Raw genomic sequence first — 23803 nt, 5'->3', positions numbered from 1 at the left:
AATTTGATATTCAAACTTTCAGTTGTAAAAGATAAGTGTAGATGAGAGAAATATCAGGGTAGCAGAGCTGTGGAGTCTATTAAAAACCCAGTCATCTTCTATCAAGATCATTTGAGCAGGTTTCTGAAATTAACTTTTATTGTATTTTTCTTGTAGTGCTTGAGATGGGCAACTTGGGAGGAACTGCTTTTCTCTGTGTGTGGTTGAGGTAACAGATGGATATACAGGAGATCTAGATTTGATTTCCTGCATTGATCTGGCTAAGTCATTTAATTTTTCTAATTATTTTATCTTTTGCAGGTAGCAAAATAAGGTGGTTTCTATTCTTTCCACTTTTGCCTTTCTAGAATCAATAAGTGCTTCGTCAAAATCTTATTTGAGAAGAAATGCCTTTTGCTCAAAACTTGTTTTTACTTGTGGGAATTGAGGAGGGATAGGGTACAAGAAAGTAATATTGAAGGGGAGAGAAGAAACCTGAATTTAATGGACAGTTTTTAATACATGAAAACAATTCTGGAACCAAATCTAACTGTTTTCATTAATGAAGAGCTAGTATCTGTAACTATTGAACTGGTTTCTGGAGGTGTTTTTGGTTTTGTTTTTTACCAAGGTATCTCAGCTTCTTGATCTTCCTCTTGCTTATAGACTAGAAAAGGAAAATACACAGTTTGGAAAGTGATAAAAAGTTTATAAAGTAGTACTGAATTTACCTGAACTGAAATGAAGAATACATCTTTTGTGAACCTGCAGAAGACCACTGTCAGAAGTGGTTTAATACTTCTGTAAAATTTAGTTTATGGAAAAGTAAGTAAAATTGACTGAAATGAGCTGTAGAAGAGGCTTTTAAGAAACAACGAACCATCCTCCCCCACTTCTTGCAAGAGGAGAATTTTTAAAAGATTGTGGTATGTTGGCTGCACCTATCGCTATCTTCTGTACCTTTTTTCACCAATGTAATACATCAGGTACCTCTTTGGAATTACTTTAGTTGTTGCAGATGACAGAGAATGTTGTTATTTCATCTTCTGTTTGCACTAGTTATGAGGATAACTGACTAATGCTGGCATAGTTGCATTGTTTGCTCATCAGACATTTTGAAGAGGAGATTCAGTCCTGTGTCAAAACTGTCATTGGATGAATTGTCCACCTGATTATTTTGCTCAACAGTTGTTGATGCTTTGAACCAAGTAGTAATGGGGAAATGACTTTCTGAAAAGTATATATTAAAGTTGCAACTATAACCTCTGTTCTCTTAATTAAAATAAGGCTCATACAGTCAACTTTGGAAAAAATAACTGGTTCCTTATACCAATAAGTTGCTACTAATTTTTTAAACATGGTAACTAGTTTCTTATTTAAGGAGGAAGAATTAGAAAATGTCAGAACCACTGTTCAATTTCAGGAATTTCTTCATATTCCCCCCCCCCCCCCCCCAACCTAAAAACCTTGTAGACTGCTGGGGGGGGGGGGGGGGGAAGGAGGTACAGTTTGCAGCAGTTATGCCAAGGAGGGGGGAAATCATATTGCCAAGAAACCTTCCAGATACTAAATCTCCAAGAAACAAAAAGGATTTACTAACGAGTTCTATGGTTGATTGGTTTCTTTCTTTATTTTTGTGTGCTAGTTACTAGTTCATGTAGCACATATTTAGAAAGTTTCATTGCTCCTTGGAACAGAAAGATTAGCCAGTTTTCTTTTGTTTTTTTTTTTTTTTTTAAGAAGCTATTATGGAAAAATCCCAAATGCTTAAATATTGAGGAGACTGTAGATATAAATAAATCAGAGGTGATTTCTATAGTCATTTATCAGACAGGGATCTCTCTACATAATTTTTCTGCTATTTTTTCCCTGCAGCATTTGCATATGCAAGTAAAAATGTTGTCTAGGTTACTTGAATTCCTCTTTGTAGAGGGCTTGATATAAGGTATATAGAGGAGTGTCAAATTTAATGCTTGAACTGGTTAACTTGCTAATCCATTAATTTTCTCGTCTGAATTCTCTAGCAATGCCTTCTGAGCCTTTTTAAACTCCTAAAAAGGAGCAATTTAGCATGTAAAGCAAATTTATATGTTATAGAAAGAAAAATAGACTAGAAAATGAATTACTAACTCTCACAACTGGTAATGCTATACTTTGTCAGCTATAACTCAAAATGCTTGAACTGTATAGTGCCTTGAACATTGTATAACAAGTCCATGTAGCAGCTTCACAGTTGAGCATAGAAGCATTGGATTGTTCTAATATTCTTTCTAGTTTGATATTTGGTATGTCGTGGGAATTTAGAGGTGAGGTAGTCACAGAAGCACAGCACTTGCTAAATAACTTAAGTTTTATGTCACTGAGTGGGATGGGTATGGTACATGAGTTACTATCACCTTTTAGTCTCCTGCTCCAAATGTTCTAAGGATGTGAAGTTATTAAAAGTTTATCTGTGCTGCTTTGTTTCTTTCCTGCACATACCTCAACCATTAGAGCAGGACAGGTGTAATCCAGAGCTTTTGGATAAGCCTCCTTATGGTGGGTTGACATTGGCTGGCTACCACGTGCCCACCCAGTCACGCTCTCACTCCCTCTCCTCAACAGGACCGGGGAGAAAATACAATGGAAAAGCTCATGGGTTGAGATAAGGACAGAGAGATCACTTAACAATTACTGTCACAAGCAAAACAGACTAGACCTGGGGAAAAATAATTTAATTTATTGCCAGTTAAAAATAGAGTAGCATGGTGAGAAACAAACACCCCCACCCCCAGCAGCACAGGGGGAATGGGGGTTGCGATCTGTTCATAACACACTGTCTCTGCAGCTCCTTCCTCCTCGCTCTTTTTCCCCTGCTCCAGTGTGGGCACTCTCCATGGGCTGCGGTACTTCAGGAACTGCTCTAGCATGGGTCCTTCCTGTGGACTGTGGTTCCTGCCAGAAAACCTACTCCTGCATGGGCTCTCCACGGGCTGCAGCATCCGTCGGGGCACATCTACCTGCTGCAGTGTGGGGGTCCTCCATGGGCTGCAGGCAGGCTACCTGCTTCACCATGGTCTTCTCCATGGACTGCAAGGGAATCTCTGCTCTGGCACCTGGAGCATCTCCTTCCCCTCCTCCTTCACTGACCTTGCCTTGGTGTCTGCAGAGTTGTTTCTCTCTCTCTCTCTCTCTCTCTCTCTCTTTTTTTTTTTTTTTTTCTTTCTCCCTCCTGTCTCACAACTGCTCTGTAGTGGTGGTGGTGTTTGTTTTGTTTTTTTCCCCTTTCTTTGTGTGTTATCACAGAGGTGCCACCAGCTTTGCTGATTGGCTCAGCTTTGGCCAATGGTGGGTCCATTACAGAGCCAGCTGGAACCAGCTCTGTCTAGTACAGGGGCAGCCCCTGGTCTCATCCCACAGAAGCCACCCCTGTGGCCCCCACTACCAAAACCTTGCCACGTAAATCCAATGTGCTCCTCCACAACAATTGTCTGTGCTTGTGGTTTTTTGTTTGGGTTTTTTGTTAGTGTTTTTTTTCTCCCTCCCAGCACATACCCAAATTGTCTAATGACTTAGAACTGGGCTGATATAGTCAAGGTGTCACTTTAACTAGGTAATACTTCTGAGCAGGCTTCACTCTGACATTCCATCCCTCAGCTTATACTATCAATATTTATATCAATATCTTTAAGTGTTTAGTAGCAAACAATGACTACGCAGCAATATCCTGACACTTCTGTGAGTGCAGTAGTTGATTGTGGAGATGCCCATCTCCTGGCTGGACTGAAGCAATCAATTGCTCACTAGTTAGGCTGTGCTGTGGCAACCTCTGCCTCACAGATTTCTAAAGGATGTGGGTCATCCCACCTGATAAATTGCTGTAGTTAGCAGGTGGTATACTGTGTGTAACCACATAAGCAGAAATAGATAATACATAATTCAGTTAGTATGAACAACACTACAATTGGGTGTAACATTAGGTGTAGCACTCCTGTGGTTGTGGGGGAACATTCAAAGAAAGCATCTCTGCAAACTGTCTAAGGTACTTGGCAGTTGTAAACTTAAACAAATCAGCTGTTCTACATTATGTTAAATGGCAAGGTTAATTGTGCCTTGATGGTTCAGCCCCTGTTTCAATTGGTGGGTTATTTCCCATGTGATCTGCTGTTCATATTCTAGGTGATCCTGTCCTGAAGTTGTAATATGGGCTTTGTCCCATATGATGGGGTCTTAATTGATAAGTTTGCTGCAATTCTTGCCTTTCTGTTCCATGCACAGTCTTATTACAAAAGTTCTACCTGTTCTTGCAGTTTGGTTAAGGAACATATGTAGGACGTGTTCCTGTAACGCAATAGTTTTTTATATGTGTTGTTATGGTTTAACCCCGGTAGGCTGCTAAGCGCCACACAGCTGCTCAATCACTCCCCCACCCAGTGGGATGGGGGAAGAGAATCAGAAGGGTAAAAGTGAGAAAACTCATCCATTGAGATAAAGACAGTTTAATAATTAAAAAAAAAAAAATACAAAACAACAAAGAAGAAAGAAAACATCTAACACCAAGAAACACAACTGATGCAAAAAACTCAAAAATTGCTCACCACCAACTGACCAATGCCCAGCCAGTCCCCAGTCAACAGCAGCCCTGGCCAAGCTCCACTCCCCCAGTTTTTATCAATGAGCACAGTGTCGTAAGGTATGGAATAGCCTTTGGTCAGTTGGGGTCAGCTGTCCCAGCTGTGTCCACTCCCAACTTCTTGTGCACCCCCAGCCTACTCGCTGGTGGGGTGCTGCGAGAAGCAGAAGAGGCCTTGCCTCTGTGTAAGCACTGCTCAGCAATAATGAAAACATTCCTGTGTTATCATCACTGTTTTCATCACCAATCCAAAACATAGCCCATACAAGCTACTATGGAGAAAATTAACTCTACCCCAGCCAAAACCAGTACATTCTCCACCCTTTATTTCATACCATTTACATCATGTTTGGGTCCCACACTATCCAATACGTCCTCATTAACCACCACTCCCCTTCCCATCCTTTGATATAATACACAGATATCATTCCCCTAGTCTAGACTACCCCCATAAAATATCTGTAAAATTTCCACTGAGTTCATTTAGTCCATGACTTTGGGCTCCATCTGTGATGGTGGTCACTCAGGACAGGAGAGGTGGTGTGTTGCATGGAGTTACTAGACACCAAAGCCAGCTCAGGTCGGGTTGCTGCTGTACTTGCACTGCTGCTTGTAAGGCTTGTCCTCCATTGGTTTGGGTGGTTTCTGCTGTAGTAATTCCTATAACATGCAACTCAAATCATGTGTTACAACAATTTAAAGACAATTTAAAGATAAAGAATTTAAAGGTATATCCATTACAATCTCTGCCCCTGTTCCCTTTGGACCAGGCCATAGGGTTTAACATTGCAATAAATTCCTCCCCTTGCCTTTAGCCTGGCTAGCAGCAAGGGGTTCCTGCTATAATACCTTTGACATATGGCAGCCACAGCAGTGGTGATGTACAGCATCACGTAACACTGGCATCATACAACTTGAAACATGGATTATTTTCGCCCAGGATTAAATCACCTTGAGGTACACATTGGACTTCCCCATCCTTCCGCATTATCCACCAAGTTCACCCAGGTCCTTTAGCAAAAACAATCCCACAAATGCATTCGCCTTTTCCCGAGGAAGGAATAACCCAGACTGTCTTTTCCAGCCAGTTCCTTGTACCTACTACAGGGGCCTTATCTCCTTCCACAGTGCACAGGGGTTTTGATTGGGCAGGGCCAGGTCGACTGGCAGATCCTCTAGTGTTAACTAGCCAAGTGGCTTCTGCTAAATTTGTATCCCAATGCTTGATCGTCCCAGCACCCATTGCTCTCGGTGTAGTTTTTAACAGTCCATTGTATCATTCAGTTTTCCCGGAGGCTGGTGCGTGATAGGGGATGTGATATACCTACTCAATGCCATGCTCCTCGGCCCAGGTGTCTATGAGGTTGTTTTGGAAATGAGTCCCACTGTCCGATTCAATTCTTTCAGGGGTGCTGTGTCGCCATAAAACTTGCTTTCCAAGGCCCAAGATAGTATTCTGGGCAGCGGCATGGGTCACAGGGTATGTTTCCAACCACCCAGTAGTCGCTTCCACCATTGTAAGCACGTGATGCTTGCCATGACAGGTTCGTGGTAGTGTGATATAATCAATCTGCCAGGCTTCCCCATATTTATATTTCAGCCATTGTCCTCTATACCAAAAAGGCTTTAGCTGCTTGGCTTGTTTGATTATGGTACATGTTTCGCATTCATGGATAACCTGTGCAATGGTGTCAATGGTCAGGTCCACTCCTCAGTCACAAGTCCATTTGTATGTGGCATCCCTTCCCAAATGTCCTGATGTGTCATGGGCCCACCAAGCTAGAAATAATCCACCCTTATGGTGCCAGTCCAGATCCACCTGAGCCACTTCAATCTTAGCAGCCTGGTCCACCTGCTGGTTGTTTTGATGTTCTTCAGTGGCCTGACTCTTGGGTACGTGAGCATCTACGTGACGTACTTTTACAAGCAGGTTCTCTACCCGGGCAGTGATATCTTGCCACAATGCGGCAGCCCAGATGGGTTTGCCTCTGCGCTGCCAGTTGCTCTGCTTCTATTGCTGCAACCACCCCCACAGGGCATTTGCCACCATCCATGAGTCAGTACAGAGATAGAGCACTGGCCACTTTTCTTGTTCAGCAATATCCAAAGCCAGCTGGATGGCTTTCACCTCTGCCAACTGACTCGATTCACCTTCTCCTTCAGCAGTTTCTGCAACTTGTCGTACAGGACTCCATACAGCAGCTTTCCACCTCCGATGCTTCCCCACAAGACGACAGGACCCATCAGTGAACAGGGCATATTGCTTCTCATTTTCTGGTAGTTTATTATACAGTGGGGCCTCCTCAGCACGCGTCACCTCCTCCTCTGGCGATATTCCGAAATCTTTGCCTTCTGGCCAGTCCATGATCACTTCCAAGATTCCTGGGTGGTCAGGGTTTCCTATTCGAGCCTGTTGGGTGATCAGTGTGACCCACTTACTCCACGTAGCATCAGTTGCATGATGCATAGAGGGGACTCCGTCACGGTCCGTTTTGATCTCTCAAATTTACAGGACAACGTACTCTGTAAATTAAACTTCATTTTATGAGCTCATTAGGAAAGAAAACAAAGAAACATGACAAACAAGGGCTCAGTCCCCTTTGCACAGACTAGTCTATCACGTGAATTCACTAATTCACCACTTCAGTCATGGGGTTTCTCACTCGCAAGTTCTCCAATTCATAACTCGCAACTCACAACTTGTAACTTGTGCACCTATGAGCAAATAGTTACCTAGCTGGCGATGAGCGTGCTCATCCTTCCTCCTCGGTCATGGTGCAGGCATCCCCTGTCACACTGTGAAGCACGAAACCCTCAGCAATCCAGTTGCTGCGATCTGCTTCAAAACTTTTGGGGTAAGCTGACATTTTTATACCTTCCAGCTTGGAAGTTTGGTCTATGCCATTTCCATGAGTTAGCAGATTCTGATGAAACTGCCAGACACTCAATATGCAAAGATGAGGGCTGCAGGAGACAGCAAGCTGCAGGTGATAATGGCTGCATAATGGCCCTTTAGCTCTTTCTGGCCACCTGTCCTGCCTATGTGGTGCCCTTGCTTTGACCTAATGGCACTGCTCCCAGCATACATGAGGCCTTAGCATGAGCTGTGTTAGCCAAAAATCTGAGCAGTTGAGTGAACAGTCACACCCTCCCTTTGAACATCCTTGCCTGGCACAGGCAATTGAGGTGCCAAGATGAGCTGTGCTTCAGTACCAACTATTTCTGAAGCAGCTTGAATGCCTTCATATGCTGAATCTGCTGCTGTCAAATCTGTTGTTATCTCAAACCTGAGCTACGCATTTGGCACAAAAAAGGACTGCCATGGTTTAACCCTGATAGGGAGCTAAGCCCCACACAGCCGCTCGCTCACTCCCTCACCCAGTGGGATGGGGGAGAGAATCAGAAGGGTAAAAGTGAGAAAAATCATAGGTTGAGATAAAGACAGATTAGTAATTAAAAAAAAAAAGATAAAAAGAAAACTACAAAGGCAAACAAAAAATTCCAAGAAAAAACAAACAAAGCCAAGAAAAACAAGTGATGCAAAAAAAACCCCAGAATTGCTCACCACTAACCAACCAATGCCCAGCCAGTCCCTGAGCAATGGCAGCCCTGGCCAACCTCCCCCCCCCCCCCCAGTTTTTATTGCTGAGCACAGTGTCATATGGTGTGGAATATCCCTTTGGTCAGTTGGGGTCAGCTGTCCCAGCTGTGTTCCCTCCCAAATTCTTGTGCACCCCCAGCCTCCTCGCTGGTGGGGTGGTGTGAGAAGCAGAAAAGGCCTTGTCAAGGAATTTTTATGGTACCCCTTGAGGCAAATTAAACACATGTTTGTGCTTAAATATTAAAAAGATAATTAATGAACAATGCACTGGACAGAGTCCTACTGCCATAAGCAGTTCTACAAGGAGTCTGCAAAGATGCATCATGAACTGATTCCATATATACACTTGCACCAGCACCAATCCCGTGAGCGGTTGCATGGGGATCCTCAGCACACCCTTGGGTCCATCCCCCAGCACCAGCTCTGCTGCCCAAAGGTGGCCCCTGAGTAAGCACATTCCAAGATAGCTACAAGAGGATGCTGCAGCTGTTTCTTATCACCAAGGGAAACTTCACTCCCTTACAGGGAATCCTTCTGTCTCTGGCATTCCTGCTTCCAGCCAGTTTAACCTCTTCTTGCAGTTGGGCCCTCCATGCCAGATCATTCCTCAGTCACAAATTACCACTCTTGAGCAGTTACAATTAGAATTTCCCCTTCAGCCTTGACACTTTGTAAATGCTGTTAAGCAATAACTGAAACATCCCTGTGTTATCAACACTGTTTTCATCACAAATCGAAAACATAGTCCCATACAAGCTACTATGAAGAAATTTAACTATCCCAGCCAAAACCAGCACAGGTGTGTAAGAGATACACCTACTGAGTGGCATTTCACTGTTCACAAATTCTGTGATCATTGGTCCTTTCATGATTGTTTGCCTGTTTACTCATTTGTTGGTTAGTCAAAGGCCAACCATTGTGCTTTGGTTCTTAAGGTAACAATGTGCCACAACTGGTACCACCCTGTCAGAGCAGAGAGTTGTTTCATAGTTTGGCCCAAGTCTTGTAGGAGGGTTTGTATGAGTTCCCCTAGCCCCTCCAGTCCCTTCCAATATTGTGCAGAGTATGTTCTGTAAACACATAAGGTGATATTTATACATACATGTGTGAGCACACACAGACCATGCATAGACATTACATTTGTATATCAGGGATTTGTTATTGATCACTATTTAAAAAATGGGAAATATGTCCATCCTCACTTTAGAGAAACAGGGTTTCTCTTTTTTGGAAATTAACACCTTTAAATTGGATCCATTTCAGTTTCTAATTTTTCCTCTTTTTTTCTTCATACTTTAGTGGATGTGTTAGTATCCAGCAGAATACAAGGACTCTTTATTTCCTAATCAACTCCTGAATTTACCAAATTTACAATTAGTTTAAATTTGAAATTTAATTTTTAATTAAATTAAAATTAAAATTTGGCAATACATTTGTATTTCTAAATTACTATTTCTTTTTGCTTTGCATCTCCCTCTTTTGCTACCTTTAAGGGTATTGGGGAGTCACACTGGTAAAGGTAACAGTTTAAATGGTACCCACTGTACTGCACACACTCCTGAGCTCTTTAGGGGAGGGTTTTGGTATTACTGTGCATTTAAATTTTGCAGTTTGGTTAGATTTGGAAGTAGTTTTGCAAGGATCCAGATTTAAAGCATTTGCTCTTCTGTTGAATAACCCACTTCCCCAGCCTAGCATTTTATCCTAAAAAGGCAGGGAATAGATTATTCTTATTATTTGGTTCTTCTAAGGGCATAAGTTTTAAGGATTCCTGACTGGGGAAGGGTGTCCCTAGCTGCTGCTGCTTTTTTTTTTTTTTTTTTTTTTTAAAGAAGCCTTTTCTTTTATCCCCTTGGCTCAAGGTCCTTCTCCAAGCATCCTTGCAACACAAACTTCCTATGCTGCTGTCAGAGTTATACCAGACTGTCAGGCCCTGGTGTGCTCTGTTCAACCACTTCTTGTTGACTATCAGGGGTGGCAAGTATTTGTGTAGTGACAGGAGCTTTTGGATATTTGATATTTTTACTAGGTATATTATTTACGGGGTTTACAGGATTAAGTAGTGTTTTATAGCAAAATGAATAAAAAAAGGAGGGAGGGGATTATTGGAGAAAGGGAGATGAGAGACAGACAAAAGAATTAGGTGGTTCTTCATAGGAAAGTGGAGCTGATTGCTGTATGCTTTACCTTTTACAAAGGTTTGTAGTTTGTTTTTTTCTGTATAACTCAGAGTCTGAATGCTCGGTTCTGTATAAATTGAACTTTGCTTTAGGTTGAGGAGACATCCTTTTGCAATTGTTTGTTTTCCCTGTGTAACAGATTTTCTCACATTCCAGGGACCAGTTTGCAGAGAACTCAGCCTCTGGGTCTCTGCCTGCTTTATGGCCAATATAGCATGGCTCAATAATTGTGGTATTCTTTTGCTTTCAATAGACCCTGAATATACTCCTTCAAGTGAATGTTACACATTTTGGTTGCAAACTCTAATGATTTGGGCACATTTGCAAAAGGAGCAGTCCCTTCCTCATATAGGGGTTCTGTACCTGCCATTCCCTCCTCACAACAGTTGTTAAGGAGCAGCCAAGTCCTGTGGACTTTGCTTGAGGGGCATCTCACCTCTTGCAGCTTGCTAGGGCTTCTGCTTGTCCCAGGTCTGAGCATAAATTCCCAATAGGCACAGGCATGGTCAACCATCAGTAGATCAACAAAGATGGAAGAATAGTGTTTTTACAGCTACCGCACATGCATATAAACATGGACAGGACAAATGTCCTGATCCTCCTCTTACCCTCTGGCAAATCAGACTCAGTGCTGGCCAGCAGATCTCATGCACTCATTCACATACATCTCAGATGATGATAGCTTTTTGTACTCCTTGGCTTGTACTCACAAACAAGATGCCAGATACTGCAGTATATCTGCATACTGTTCACCTGGTGTCATGGTTTAACCCCAGCCAGCAACAAAGCACCACGCAGCCGCTCGCTCACTCCCCCACCCGTGGGATGGGGGAGAGAATCGGAAGGGCAAAAGGGGAAAACTCGTGGGTTGAGATAAGAACAGTTTAATAACTAAAGTAAAATAAAAATAGAACAGTAGCAATAGCAATAATAACAACAATAATAATAACAAGCAATAATAGTACAACAGCAATACAAAGCAAGCGATACACTCTACAACTGCTCACCACCCACCGACCGATGCCCAGCACGTCCCCCAAGCAGCGATCTCTCTCACATCACACAGACCCCACATACATACACCTGACAAACAATCATACCTAATACAGGGTTCCATGCAAACACTTGTTCCTGATTATATGTCCTCACCACAAACAAAACAAAATTCCGTGCAAATACCTGTACTCAGCCTATGAATAGACAGGGTCTCAAACAAGCATGCCAAGGGCTGGGGTCCTACTCAGATTGTCAAAACACAGTATGTGAAAAGGCTTGTGTTGTACGCTCAATACACAACAGAAAAAAAAATCCTCACAAATGCATTCAGTGTGCAAAAGAATAGGATTCTCTGCAAACAAAGGTGCCTAACATTAAAAAAGGAGAGTTCAATACCACTGATACTTAATATACAGAAGAACAGGATTGCTCAGCATCAGGAAGACACTCTTGCCTTTGCGACCTTTGGTTAAGAATTCAGGCATTTAGGGGTAAGGTAGCAGCAAGAACAGAACCACACTGCTCAGTGACATGAAATTTATTGAGTGTGATGAGTATAGTGGGGGGATAGTGATTTCTATCCTAAGATTTCTCTTCTATGATGTGCTTGTACTTCACACTTGCACCAGTCTAGACCCCTCCCTCTCTGGTCCAGTTTAAATAGGCACCATGGACCCCAGGGGAACTAGACACCCATTCTGATTACTTGATGTGTCTGGATCCTTGTTGGTGGCCCGGCCATTATGTGTAACAGTTACACTGTGGGCTCAGACTTCTGTGTGGTGTTGGACCTCTGTGTATTGATGTTCCCAATAAGGGCCTATCGTCTTCACTGTTTATTGCTTTTGCACTTAGGTGATTGGCCTAAGCTGCTGGTGGCCTCATTGGTTGCATCACCCCACACCAATATCTTTGACTTACTCCATATCTAAGGCCAATTAGCAGTTGTTTACCTGGGTTGCTGTCTGGTCTACTGCCCTAAATGTGTTCTAAGGATGTAAAGCAGAGTTATTAAGAGTTTACCTGTTCTGCTTTGTTTCTTTCCTGTGCATGCCTAAACTGTTAGAGCAGAGCAGATGTACCCCAGAGATTTTGGGTAAGTCTTATCCATAACAGTTACAGAATATTTGAGGTTGGAAGGCACCTCTGGAGTTCATCTAGTCCAATCCTCCCTGCTCAAAGCAGGGCTAACTAGAACAGGTTTCCCAGGACTGTGTCCAGTTGGATTTTGAATATCTCCAAGAACGGAAACTCCACAACCTCTCTGGGCAACCTGTTCCAATGCTTGACTGTCCTCGTGGTGAAAAATTTTTTTCTTGTCTCCAGTCTGAACCTTTCTTGTTTCAATGTATGCCCGTAGCTCTCATACTCCCACCATGCACCACTGTGAGGAGCCTGGCTCCATCTTTCTGATGATCTCCTCATGGATATTGGAAGGCTGCTGTTAGGGGCCCCTGAAGCCTTCTCTTCTCCAGGCTGAACAAGCCCCATTCCCTCAGCCTCTCCTCATAGGGCAAGTGCTCCAGCCCCCTGACCATCTTGATAGCTTTCTGCTGAACTCACTCCAGTTTGTCAATGCCTTTCTTGTATTGGGGGGGCTGGGGGCCCAAAAATGGACGTGGTGTTCTAGAGGTGGTCTAATGAGTGTTGAGTAGAGAGGAAGAATCATTTCCTGCAATTTACTGCTTATGCTCCTTTTAAACCAGCCCAGGATGCTGTTGGCTGCCTTTGCTGCAGCAGAGCTGCTCTTCAGCTAGTCAGTCCCCAGCCTGTTTTGTTGCCAGGGTTTCTTCCTTTGAAGAAGCATTGACACAGATGTAAACAACAGTGGAAGAAAACCCATTGCATGCCAAAACTTTATCCAGTTGGAGAAGTACATGGAGCCCCTGATCAAACATATTTAAGAAAGAAATCAGCAGCTATGGACGGTTGGATACCCTCTTGGAGGGGGACTCTGTGCCAAAAGGGGGGGGGTACATACACCCCTGAAGAGATTGTGACCTGTGGGTGACCCACACCAAAGCAGGTATGCTAATAGAGTGGCAGGAAGAAACCCTTATGCATATGACCTCAACCTACTATGCTGCTTATTGACTCTCCCCTCCCTAGTGTCAACTTTCTGTATTTTTGCCATGGGTTACACCTGGACTGTCTCCAAGTGCAAGGACTTTGATGATGAATTAAAAGCAGAGTCCTATCAGGCAGCACCAGTTACAGCAATTAGGCAGACCTATGAGAATTGAAGTACCATTCCCCAGAATGTGACCACACAGAATGTGTCCTTTACTCAGAGCAAGATTAAGGATATATAGAAAACTTACAGCCGCCACTATGAGGAAATACCCTTGCAGTGGCTATGGATGTGCTGGGAAACTGGAGCCAGCGGGATACAGCTGATGGCTTGAGAGCAGGCTTCTGGGGAGTTTGGTGCCTATGCCACTTTTAGACGTTCCCCTGTGCAACAGAGGTGGGCTTTGGGCTTGGCCAATGGAGAGATATGTTGAGCAATAGCCCAATCCTGTTGATCCCATGAATGTGATATACCTGTGGAAGGACTAAGAAGGGGATAATCAACTACAGTTGCTTGGGCTGCTGGAGTGTGTTGACAGGCAAGAGGGAAGAGATCCCAAAAAGGTGGTGATCACAGATGCTATGGCCTGAACACTCCAATGGGTAGGCAGGGTTAATAACACTCCTCTGTTATCACCCGTTAACTTGGTGGGATGCCTTATTGATCAAGAAGTGACCTATATGTATCATACAGGGTGGGGGGTGGGGGGGGCAGACAGGACGGAACATGCCAGAAGATTAGTGTGAGATCAGCAGCATAGCTAAGGATAATGCTTAGAGTCCAATAGTAGGCTGCATCCCTGATATTCCAGGTAAACTCATTGTGTTAGCAGATCTGAATCTCATTTTAGTTGGGACTTTAACAAAGATATTTCATTTGCAAATATATTAGACTATAAATAGACTGTGAAGCTTCAATTTTATATTTTCATCCTTTCTCTATGAGTATTAAAAAATCTGCAACTCTTGTATGCTCTTGCTTACCTATTTAATTTCTGTGCATGGAAGCATGTATGGGCCTTTGAGGTTCATTGGCTCTGAGAAAGGAGAGGTAAACTATCGAATATTTAAAATCTGCTTCTCAATAATGTAATCCAATAATATTTCAGATCCTTGAGAAGGAACTTTAGGATATGGCAGCAATAAAGTTTTAATTAATTTGTTTTTGAAGGGGGAGAAGGGAGTGGGAATGATCTGATATGCTCACATTAAATACTTTGAAATTTTATACTCACACATGTCCCCTGTTCTCTTCATCTCCTCCCTGATGTACATATAATTCTCACATCTTTCTCGTTGTCCTTTTCAAACCTTTCTAGAAGTCATTAACACCCCCCCCCCCCCCAATAAAATTAGGGTGCCAACCCTAATTGAAATGAGGGCTCTTGGTTTTGGACCTTCTATTTCTCTAGGATTTAAGGATTTATTTTTTTTAAATTTATTTTTTAAACCCCTCATTCTGCATAATTAAGTATTATGGTTCTCAGGCAGTGGTACATTTTAACTGCACATTACAATATAAAAGATAAAGAAATTATGTAGTATTCATTGGCTGTTCCACTCAAAGCCAGAAGTGACATTGACATTTGTGGAATAAAATTGTAAGGACCTGGAGTGCATCCCCCTTCTAGGAGTTTAGTTGGCTAAGTCAAAGAGTTTAGCTGGCTGAGTCTAAGGTCAGCTCCTTCACTGATAGGAGCTGTTGTGAAGAGAGCTAGAAGTGAGAGCCTGACCCTCCTTTTCCCTTGAGAGCTGCTTTTAAGCTGAGGCTTTACCACTGGCCCCTGCCTGTGCTACATTGCAGCTGTGTCTGTGCCCAGTCTCAGACCTCCGTGATTCTGACCGTGACCTGGACCCGCTGGCTTGGCTTCCTGGCTTGGCCTTGGACCTGCCTCATCACTACGGACTTGCTGGGTGATCACTGGACTGTGTCTGACCCCAACTACTGTCTCTGGCCCTGATCCTGACCCAGACTTGCTGCTCTGCATCCTGGCTCCTTGTTGGTGAGGTCACTGCTCCTGCTTGCCTTATTCTTGTGCTCCACTCCTGGCTCACCTTTGCTTGCGGAGCAGCTGGCCCTTGCTGCTCCCTGACAAAAATGAGTCAAAGGAGAATCAAGTCCCTCTTGCTTTTATATTTTTTGAATCCTGATGGCTTCCCATGAGGGAATATCCTCTTAGCTTGAAGTTTTCAAGTATAACCAATTCCTCAAAAGGAATTTATTTACTGAATGTCTGACAGAAGCTAACTGGAAGTTTACTGGAGTTTCAACACTTTTTCCTCTAGTTTTTCATTGGATTGATTTTGTGCTCTTGACTTTAGGTTTGGTTAGGGTAAGAAGCAATAGGTCTTTAGATCAAGAGCTACTGCTTACTTGTCTTGGTAACTGCTAAAATTATTTCTTTGTTACAAATGCCTTTAAGAAGTAAAAAAAATATTGCTTAACTGTTCTAGAGGCACTTCAAATCTTGCATATGCTCTGTATTCTACTACTTTAGCCTTTTAATGCTTTTTTCTGCTTTGAAACAATCTGGAACAGCATTCTATAACTTGCTGCACTCAGTCCAAGGAGCCTAATTGAGGATTATCTCTCTAAGAAAGATTAAAGCTAGCCTCGCATTATAATATTGATATTCACTTAAATGCTATTCTAATTTCTCTTTTTTCTTTGGAAACTGACTTCTTAATAATCGTGATTTAAATGCCAGTGCAGCAATTCCAGTGGTCAAAATTGTAGGTGATCTTGGCAGCCAATTTAAGATACAATCTATAATAAACCCAGAAAAAAAAAGAAGAGTAAGCTATCAGTGAATAATTGTGAGGTAAAAACTGAACAAGAAAATAAAATTTCCTTAGCTTAGGCTTTTATACTAGTAATTTTATTTACGATGCTTAAGCCGTAACTTCAGTTGGCGAGAACACACACATTTATTCTCTGTACCACTTGCTATTTAGGATTTGTTCATGTCTTTTTTATCATTTTTGATCCAGTCTGTGTGTGAAATCTGTTGTTACAGAGATGGTCATCTGTGGAGGCTTGCAAAGATTTTTGTCTTCACTGCTTTTGGTTTGCTACTACTTTGCGTTATAACATTGGGCAACCTTTCTATGGTGGTAGATAGATGGTATCAAATCCCTCTTGAGTCCATTGGCTCTGTTTCTTCTGTTGGCAAGACTTTATTGCTAAGAAAGGCCTACTCCTTTCCTGAGCGGAGATTGCTCATACACGTTCTTTCTTTTCTCTCTCTCTCTTTCTCTCTCGTGTCCCAGAGATCGCTGTCACTTTGTTCTCATTCACTTGTACACATTTATAAGGTCTGGTGTGTCTGAACTGAAGATTTGAACCTGAATCATGTTTTTTAAAACTTAAAGCTAGAGCAAAACAGAATAGAAATTGGAAATTGGGACTTCCAATTGGAAGAAAAGGTGAACGTTAATGGGGAGTGACTTAATTCTAGGTCTGTTTCTTTTTTTAATAATAAAGGAACTTGTGGAGATTGGCTATGTCAGGTGCAGTTCCTTTTTCCTCAGATAGAGGGGGAGATGTGGGCAGGCAATGAAGGGACTTTTTTATCCTGCATCTATTAGATTGGCTTCATTGTTGACTGCATACTAGCTGTATAGCAAGTAGTCAATAAGTACAGGTTTAATGTGTTAAGGGATGTTAAGACAGGTGCTGCCTCCAGCTGCTCTGGCTCAGGACTCCCTCCTGCCTGGTGGCTGGAGCCCAGCCCAGTGTTCCCGGAGCCCAGCCCGGTGTGCCCGGGGACCTGGGGTCTCTGCCCAGGCTGAGGGATGCAGCTGCCACTTTCCTGTTTGCAGGTTCAACCATTAGCAAAGCTGAGCACATGTCCCAGAAACACAGACACACACACAGACACAGGACACGTGCAGGACACTGACACGGCCAGTTACATAGACTCCCACAGGCAAGGCACTGCCTTCAAGAGCACCTACATATAGGACTTGCATAAAATGTAAGCACAGGCAGCCAAGTCCCTTTCCTCCTCTTTGGCTGTCAGCAATAGAAGATCACTAGTGAAGGCACACACAACACTCTCTAGAGTCACAAGCACATGCACGCTTGCAGATCCCCTGAGTAATGGCACAGCCCCTCTGTCCGTCCAGTACTCCTGCCCAGATCCCAGGCCCTCTTACCTGTTTCATTAGTCCCCTACTCGTCGGCTAGTCCAGCTTGATGCTCACTAGCAAAAACGCATGCACTCTCACACACTCATTCCACATGCACTCCACACTCACAAGTCCTCCTGGGTATACCAGCATGGACCCGTGCCTGCCTGATACCCCTGCCCATACCCAGGGCTTCCTACTAGCCAGCTAGTCCAGCTTGAAGTTTGGTAGCAAATACGTGTACACACCCCACACACACCAGGTTTGGGGAAGATACAGACACTCTGCCTGCACCAGCAGCCAGTGGGCTACGTCCGGCATTCCCGATCCAACTGCCAGTGCTGAGCCCCTCACTCACCTCACTCTGGTCCCTCCCAGTAGCTGGTTTTCAAGAGACTGAAGGGGAAATTCTAATTGTAACTGCTCAAGAGTGGTAATTTGTGACTGAGGAATGATCTGGCATGGAGGGCCCAACTGCAAGAAGAGGTTAAACTGGCTGGAAGCAGGAATGCCAGAGACAGAAGGATTCCCTGTAAGGGAGTGAAGTTTCCCTTGGTGATAAGAAACAGCTGCAGCATCCTCTTGTAGCTATCTTGGAATGTGCTTACTCAGGGGCCACCTTTGGGCAGCAGAGCTGGTGCTGGGGGATGGACCCAAGGGTGTGCTGAGGATCCCCATGCAACCGCTCACGGGATTGGTGCTGGTGCAAGTGTATATATGGAATCAGTTCATGATGCATCTTTGCAGACTCCTTGTAGAACTGCTTATGGCAGTAGGACTCTGTCCAGTGCATTGTTCATGAATATTTTTTTATATATATTTAAGCATAAATGTGTTTAATTCGCTTTAAGGGGTACCATAAAAATTCCCTAACACCTCTGTGAGAAGAGGTCAAAGGCTGCCCCGTGACAGTCACAGCTGGTTTCAGCCAGCTTGACAATAGATCCACCGTAGGCCAAAGCTGAGCCAATCAATGAAGCTGATGGTGCCTTTGTGAAAACATATTAGGATATTAGGAAAAGGTTCTTCACCCAGAGGGTGGTGAAGCACTGGAACAGGCTCCCCCGGGAGGCAGTCACAGCGCCAAGCCTGACAATATTCAAGAAGCATTTGGACAATGCCCTCAGACATATGGTGTGAATTTTGGGGTTGTCCTATGCGGGGACAGGAGTTGGACTCGATGATCCTTGTGGGTCCCTTCCAACTCAGGACATTCTATTATTCTATGATATTTAAGAAAGGGCAAAACGTTGCACAGCAGTGAGGAGTGAGGGAAAAAGGGTGAGAAACACCAAGGTCAGAGAAGAAGGAGGGGGAGGAGGTGCTCCAGGCGTTGATTCCCCTGAATCCTGTGGAAGTTTTAGAAGAGATCACGGTGAAGCAGATATTTCCCTACAGCCCGTAAAAGAGACCACTCTAGAGCAGATATCCACACTGCAGCCCATGGAAGACCCCATGCTGGAGCAGGGGAAAAGTGTGAGGAGGAAGGAGCCACGGAGAGGAACTGTTATGGACTGACCTAAATCCCCCATTTCCCATGCCCCCCACATTGCTCGGGGTGTGGGGAAACAGAGGAGTCAGGAATGAAGGAGTGAAGTTGAGCCTGGGAAAAAGAAGTGGGGAGAAGGTGTTGTTTTAATTTCTCTTTGTTTCTCACCATCCAGTTTTATTTTAATTAGCAAAAATTAAAGGAATTTTCCTCAAGTCTGTTTTGCCCGTGACAGTAATTGGTAAGTGATCTTCCTGTCTTTATCTTGACCCATGAGCTTTTCCATCTTATTTTCTCCCCCTGTCCTGTTGAGGAAGGGGAGTGAGAGAGTGACTGGATGGGGGTCTGGCAGCCAGCCAAAGTAAACCCACCACAGTCCATAACTTGATGCTGTTCAGTTAAAGATATGTGGCAGGATATAAATGATAAAGATTTCAGAAAATTTATCATTCTGTGTGGGTGTGTGTAACTTCAGTTCTCTCTGCTACTACCCTTTCTCTGTGAGTGAGCCACTGGCTCTAATCTAGATGTCATTGGTGCTTTGAGTGCAACTGACTGAAGGCAGGATTTTTAAATAACATTCTGTTTGGGCCTAATTCTTTGTCTCTGTAAATCAATGGGAATTTTACCACAAACTTCAATGCAAAAAATGAATTCTTCTTGGGATGGATTTTTCTAAATCCGAATATGCATTATCATTTTCACTTTTTTTTTTGTTTAACCCATGCTTAAGATTTAACATTCTTCAATGCTATTGTTCTTTATAGTGATTCCTTAAATAACATAGCTCTAGTCATCTGTTTTGTGGGGGTTTCTCATTATTTATAATGCATGTTGTAAGAAATCTTCAATTTCCACAACCAGGTGATTGGGCCCAGTCAGCATGGGTTTATGAAAGGCCTGATCTCCTTCTATGACAAGGTCACCCACTTAGTGGATGAGGGAAAGGCTGTGGATGTTGTCTACCTGGGCTTTAGTAAGGCCTTTGATACCATTTCCCACAGCATTATCCTGGAGAAACTGGCTGCTCATGGCTTGAACAGACGTACTCTTTGCTGGGTAAAAAACTGGCTGTATGGCTGAGCCCAAAGAGTGGTGGTGAATGGAGTTAAATCCAGTCGGTGGCCAGTCACAAGTGGTGTTCCCCGGGGCTCAGTACTGGGGCCAGTTCTGTTTAATATCTTTATCACTGACCTGGACGAGGGGATTGAGTGCACCCTCAGTAAGTTTGCAGATGACACCAAGTTGGGAGGGAGTGTCGATCTGCTGGAGGGTAGGAAGGCTCTGCAGAGGGACCTGGACAGGCTGGATCGATGGGCCGAGGCCAACTGTACGAGGTTCAACAAGGCTCAGTGCCAGGTCCTGCACTTGGGTCACAACAACCCCATGCAACGCCACAGGCTTGGGGAGGAGTGGCTGGAGAGCTGGCCGGGGGAAAAGGACCTCGAGGTATTGGTTGACAGCCGGCTGAATATGAGCCAGCAGTGTGCCCAGGTGGCCAAGAAGGCCAATAGCATCCTGGCTTGTACCAGAAATAGTGTGGCCAGCAGGACTAGGGAAGTGATTGTCCCCCTGTACTGGGCACTGGTGAGGCCGCACCTCGAGTCCTGTGTTCGGTTTTGGGCCCCTCACTACAAGAAGGACATGGAGGTGCTGGAGCGTGTCCAAAGAAGGGCAAGGAAGCTGGTGAAGGGTCTAGAGCACAAGTCTTATGAGGAGTGGCTGAGGGAACTGGGGTTGTTTAGTCTGGAGAAGAGGAGGCTGAGGGGAGACCTTATTGCTCTCTACAACTCCCTGAAAGGAGGCTGTAGCGAGGTGGGGGTTGGTCTCTTCTCCCAAGTAACAAGTGACAGGACAAGAGGAAATGGCCTCAAGTTGTGCCAGGGGAGGTTTAGGTTGGATATTAGGAAAAACTTCTTCACTGAAAGGGCAGTCAGGCACTGGAACAGGCTGCCCAGGGAAGTGGTTGAGTCCCCATCCCTCGAGGTATTTAAAAGATGGGTAGACGTGGTGCTTAGGGACATGGTTTAGTGGTGGACTTGGCAGTGATAGGTTAACGGTTGGACTTGATGATCTTAAGGCTCTTTTCCAACCTAAACGATTCTATGATTCTATATTTGGTAGTAAACCACAGGTTAAAATTATATTTTTCAAACGGGTATGCGATTAGACTTGAAATACATGAGATGGTCTTATGACACTACATTTTAAAACATTGGACAAGGTTCTGAATAGCTGCAACTGGCAGGTAAATACTATACCCTCTGAGATAGGTAAACTTGGTTGCTCTGAGAAACATCTTAGAGGATAAGCTGTATTCTTACATGTTTTTCTTATTGCCATGCTGTATATAATTATCATTGTTGGCAGACCTCTGTTGTAATTATGTCATCATTTGAGATTTTTTTACTCTGAGCAGAATGCATTTGGTAAAACTAAAATGTCTCACTGGTCTCAATGTGGCGAGGGTCACAGTTATGAATATTTGTGATGTCTGTTCCCTGCTTTAGGAAAGACATTTGTGCCAAAAGTAATTTTGCATAATTTTAAATGTATTTCATGAAGATGTCTGTACTGGAGCTAGCTATCTTATGCTTCTCTAGGGAAGAGAATCTGGCACTTTGTATTGCACCCTAAAAGTGTCTTTTTCTCTCCATTGACTAAAAGGAGCCCTAGGATGAGGATCTCAGTTGAAGATATGTTGGAAATGTCTAGTCTGCAAAGGTATCATTTATCTGACCAATTGCAGACTACTGCAATGGGATAAAATCTCTTTGTCATTTTACACTGCCACAATATGTCTACCACAATTGAGCCCCTGGTGAAAGTTAGTTGCTTTGATGTGCATCTTGTCTGCATTGTCTAGATGTCTAGTCCATAGAAGTCCATAGAAGCACCTCTTGGACTGGTCTGAGATAGTGGATTCTTTCCCAGAGAATTTGTCCATAAAACTGTAAACTGCAGTTCTCAAAGGAATTGTGGTCCTATCTCTGAATGAATGGTGCTGGTAGAAAGCAATTTGCATTGGAAGGTCATGCTGTTGTGCTGGTTGTCCTCTGACTTCAGAGCTGATGAAGCCAAAACTTTGTCTGTTGGAGAAGCAAGGGTGCCTTTTGCTACTCTGGGGTTGTTTGTTGACTCCACATTGTGGGGCTTTTTTGTTTGACTGTTTGTTTTGTTTGTGGTTGTGTGTTTTGTTTTTTTTTTTTTAATAACATCACTCTCTTAATTTCTTTCCAGTCCTGGTAGACAAAATGTCTATAGAATAAGTGGTCTACACACCAGAACTTTCCATGAACCAGTTGGTCATACCATCTGAAGTGGAGGTGAATGAAGAGCCAGCACATGAAGATATGAATGAATCAGTGGAAGCTGACTTGGAGCACTCACAGGTAGAAGAGGAACGACAGTCTGTGATCTGCTATTCAAGGCACAGAATCAGCAACCAAGGGGTACCGTCTGGGCAGGAAGAGGAAGGGATGCTAGCTCGATCAGCCATCACCGAGAGTGATTTCCACAATCACATGGACATGGTGGAAGGGGATGTGGAAGCCACAGCAGAGGATGGCTATGATGTAGCTATAGTTCAGGAGAATGAGGATGAGAGTACATATGCAGTGCAGTACAGGCCTGAGTCTGAGGAGTACACAGAAAATGCTGAAGCAGAACATACTGAGGCTGTTCATAATCGAACACTGCCTGATCATGTACGTTTCCACTCCATTGAACATGAGGAAGTCATGAATGCAGCGTACTCAGGTTATGTCTATGCTCACCAGCCCCTCCACCAAGGAGAGGATGAGCGGTATGCTGAACCCTATGCTGACTATAGGCAGCAGGAGCATGTGTATGAGGAGATAGGGGATGTGCTGAACCTTAATGTTAGGGAGGGGCTTCAGCTCTATGAGTGGGAAAGGGAGGAAGCTGACAACTATCGCAAGGAAGCTCTTGGTGCCCGCCTTCACCATTATGATGAACGATCTGATGGAGAGTCGGACAGCCCTGAGAAAGAGGCAGAGTTTGCTCCATATCCAAGAATGGAGAGCTATGAACAAGAGGAAGATATTGATCAGATTGTGGCAGAGGTGAAACAGAGTATGAGCTCTCAGAGCTTGGGCAAAGCTGCTGAAGACATGCTAGAGGCAGAGCAGAGCTTGGAGCATGCTCATGCTCTCCCTGGCAGGGGGCATGAAAGCAATGGTCAACTGTCAGCTGGCTCTAGGGCCACAGTCAACTCAGGAGAGTCAGTACAGAGGTGCAGAAAGGAAAAAAGGGATGCAATATCACTGGCCATAAAAGATATTAAAGAAGCTATTGAGGAAGTGAAGACAAGGACTGTTCGTTCTCCTTATACCCCTGATGAACCAAAAGAACCTATTTGGGTGATGAGGCAGGACATTAGCCCAACCAGGGACTGTGATGATCAGAGGCCACTAGATGGAGATGTAAGTATACAGAGCTATAGGCTCACATGTTACAATTAAAGGAACAGGGACCGTGTAATATACATTACAGTGAAACTGAGAGGGTTATACTCTTCTGTGATTCATTTTATTCCTCACTAAAGTATGTAATGATGTATCTATTTTAAATTTTTACTCAAAAGGATGCATAAGGAGTATACATATATGTTGCCAGTGCACCAAATTTTCCTTTATGAAACACTGCTGACTTCATTAGAGTTGTATTAGAGATGAATTTGACACAGAAAGCTCTATTGACTTTTTTTCTGAAACAAGTGCTAC

The 23803-nt window shown here is 43.7% G+C and overlaps 1 protein-coding gene across 1 annotated transcript in view; it reads left to right on the top strand.

Annotated features, from left to right (window-relative positions):
* The window catches only part of LOC309601580 (amyloid-beta A4 precursor protein-binding family A member 1-like), a gene marked incomplete at its 3' end in the record, with an annotated part of 61291 nt that overhangs the window by 5765 nt on the left and 31723 nt on the right, over positions 1–23803 (top strand). The window contains exon 2 of the mRNA XM_082334677.1: positions 22299–23503. Coding sequence (XP_082190803.1) covers positions 22352–23503 — 1152 coding nt within the window. The 5' untranslated portion in view covers positions 22299–22351. The remainder of the gene's footprint in view (positions 1–22298; positions 23504–23803) is intronic.

Source organism: Platalea leucorodia (genome assembly GCF_965183815.1).
Source record: "Platalea leucorodia genome assembly, chromosome: W".
In the NCBI taxonomy this organism is placed as follows: Eukaryota; Metazoa; Chordata; class Aves; order Pelecaniformes; family Threskiornithidae; genus Platalea; species Platalea leucorodia.
This window is presented reverse-complemented; position numbering and strand designations above follow the sequence as displayed.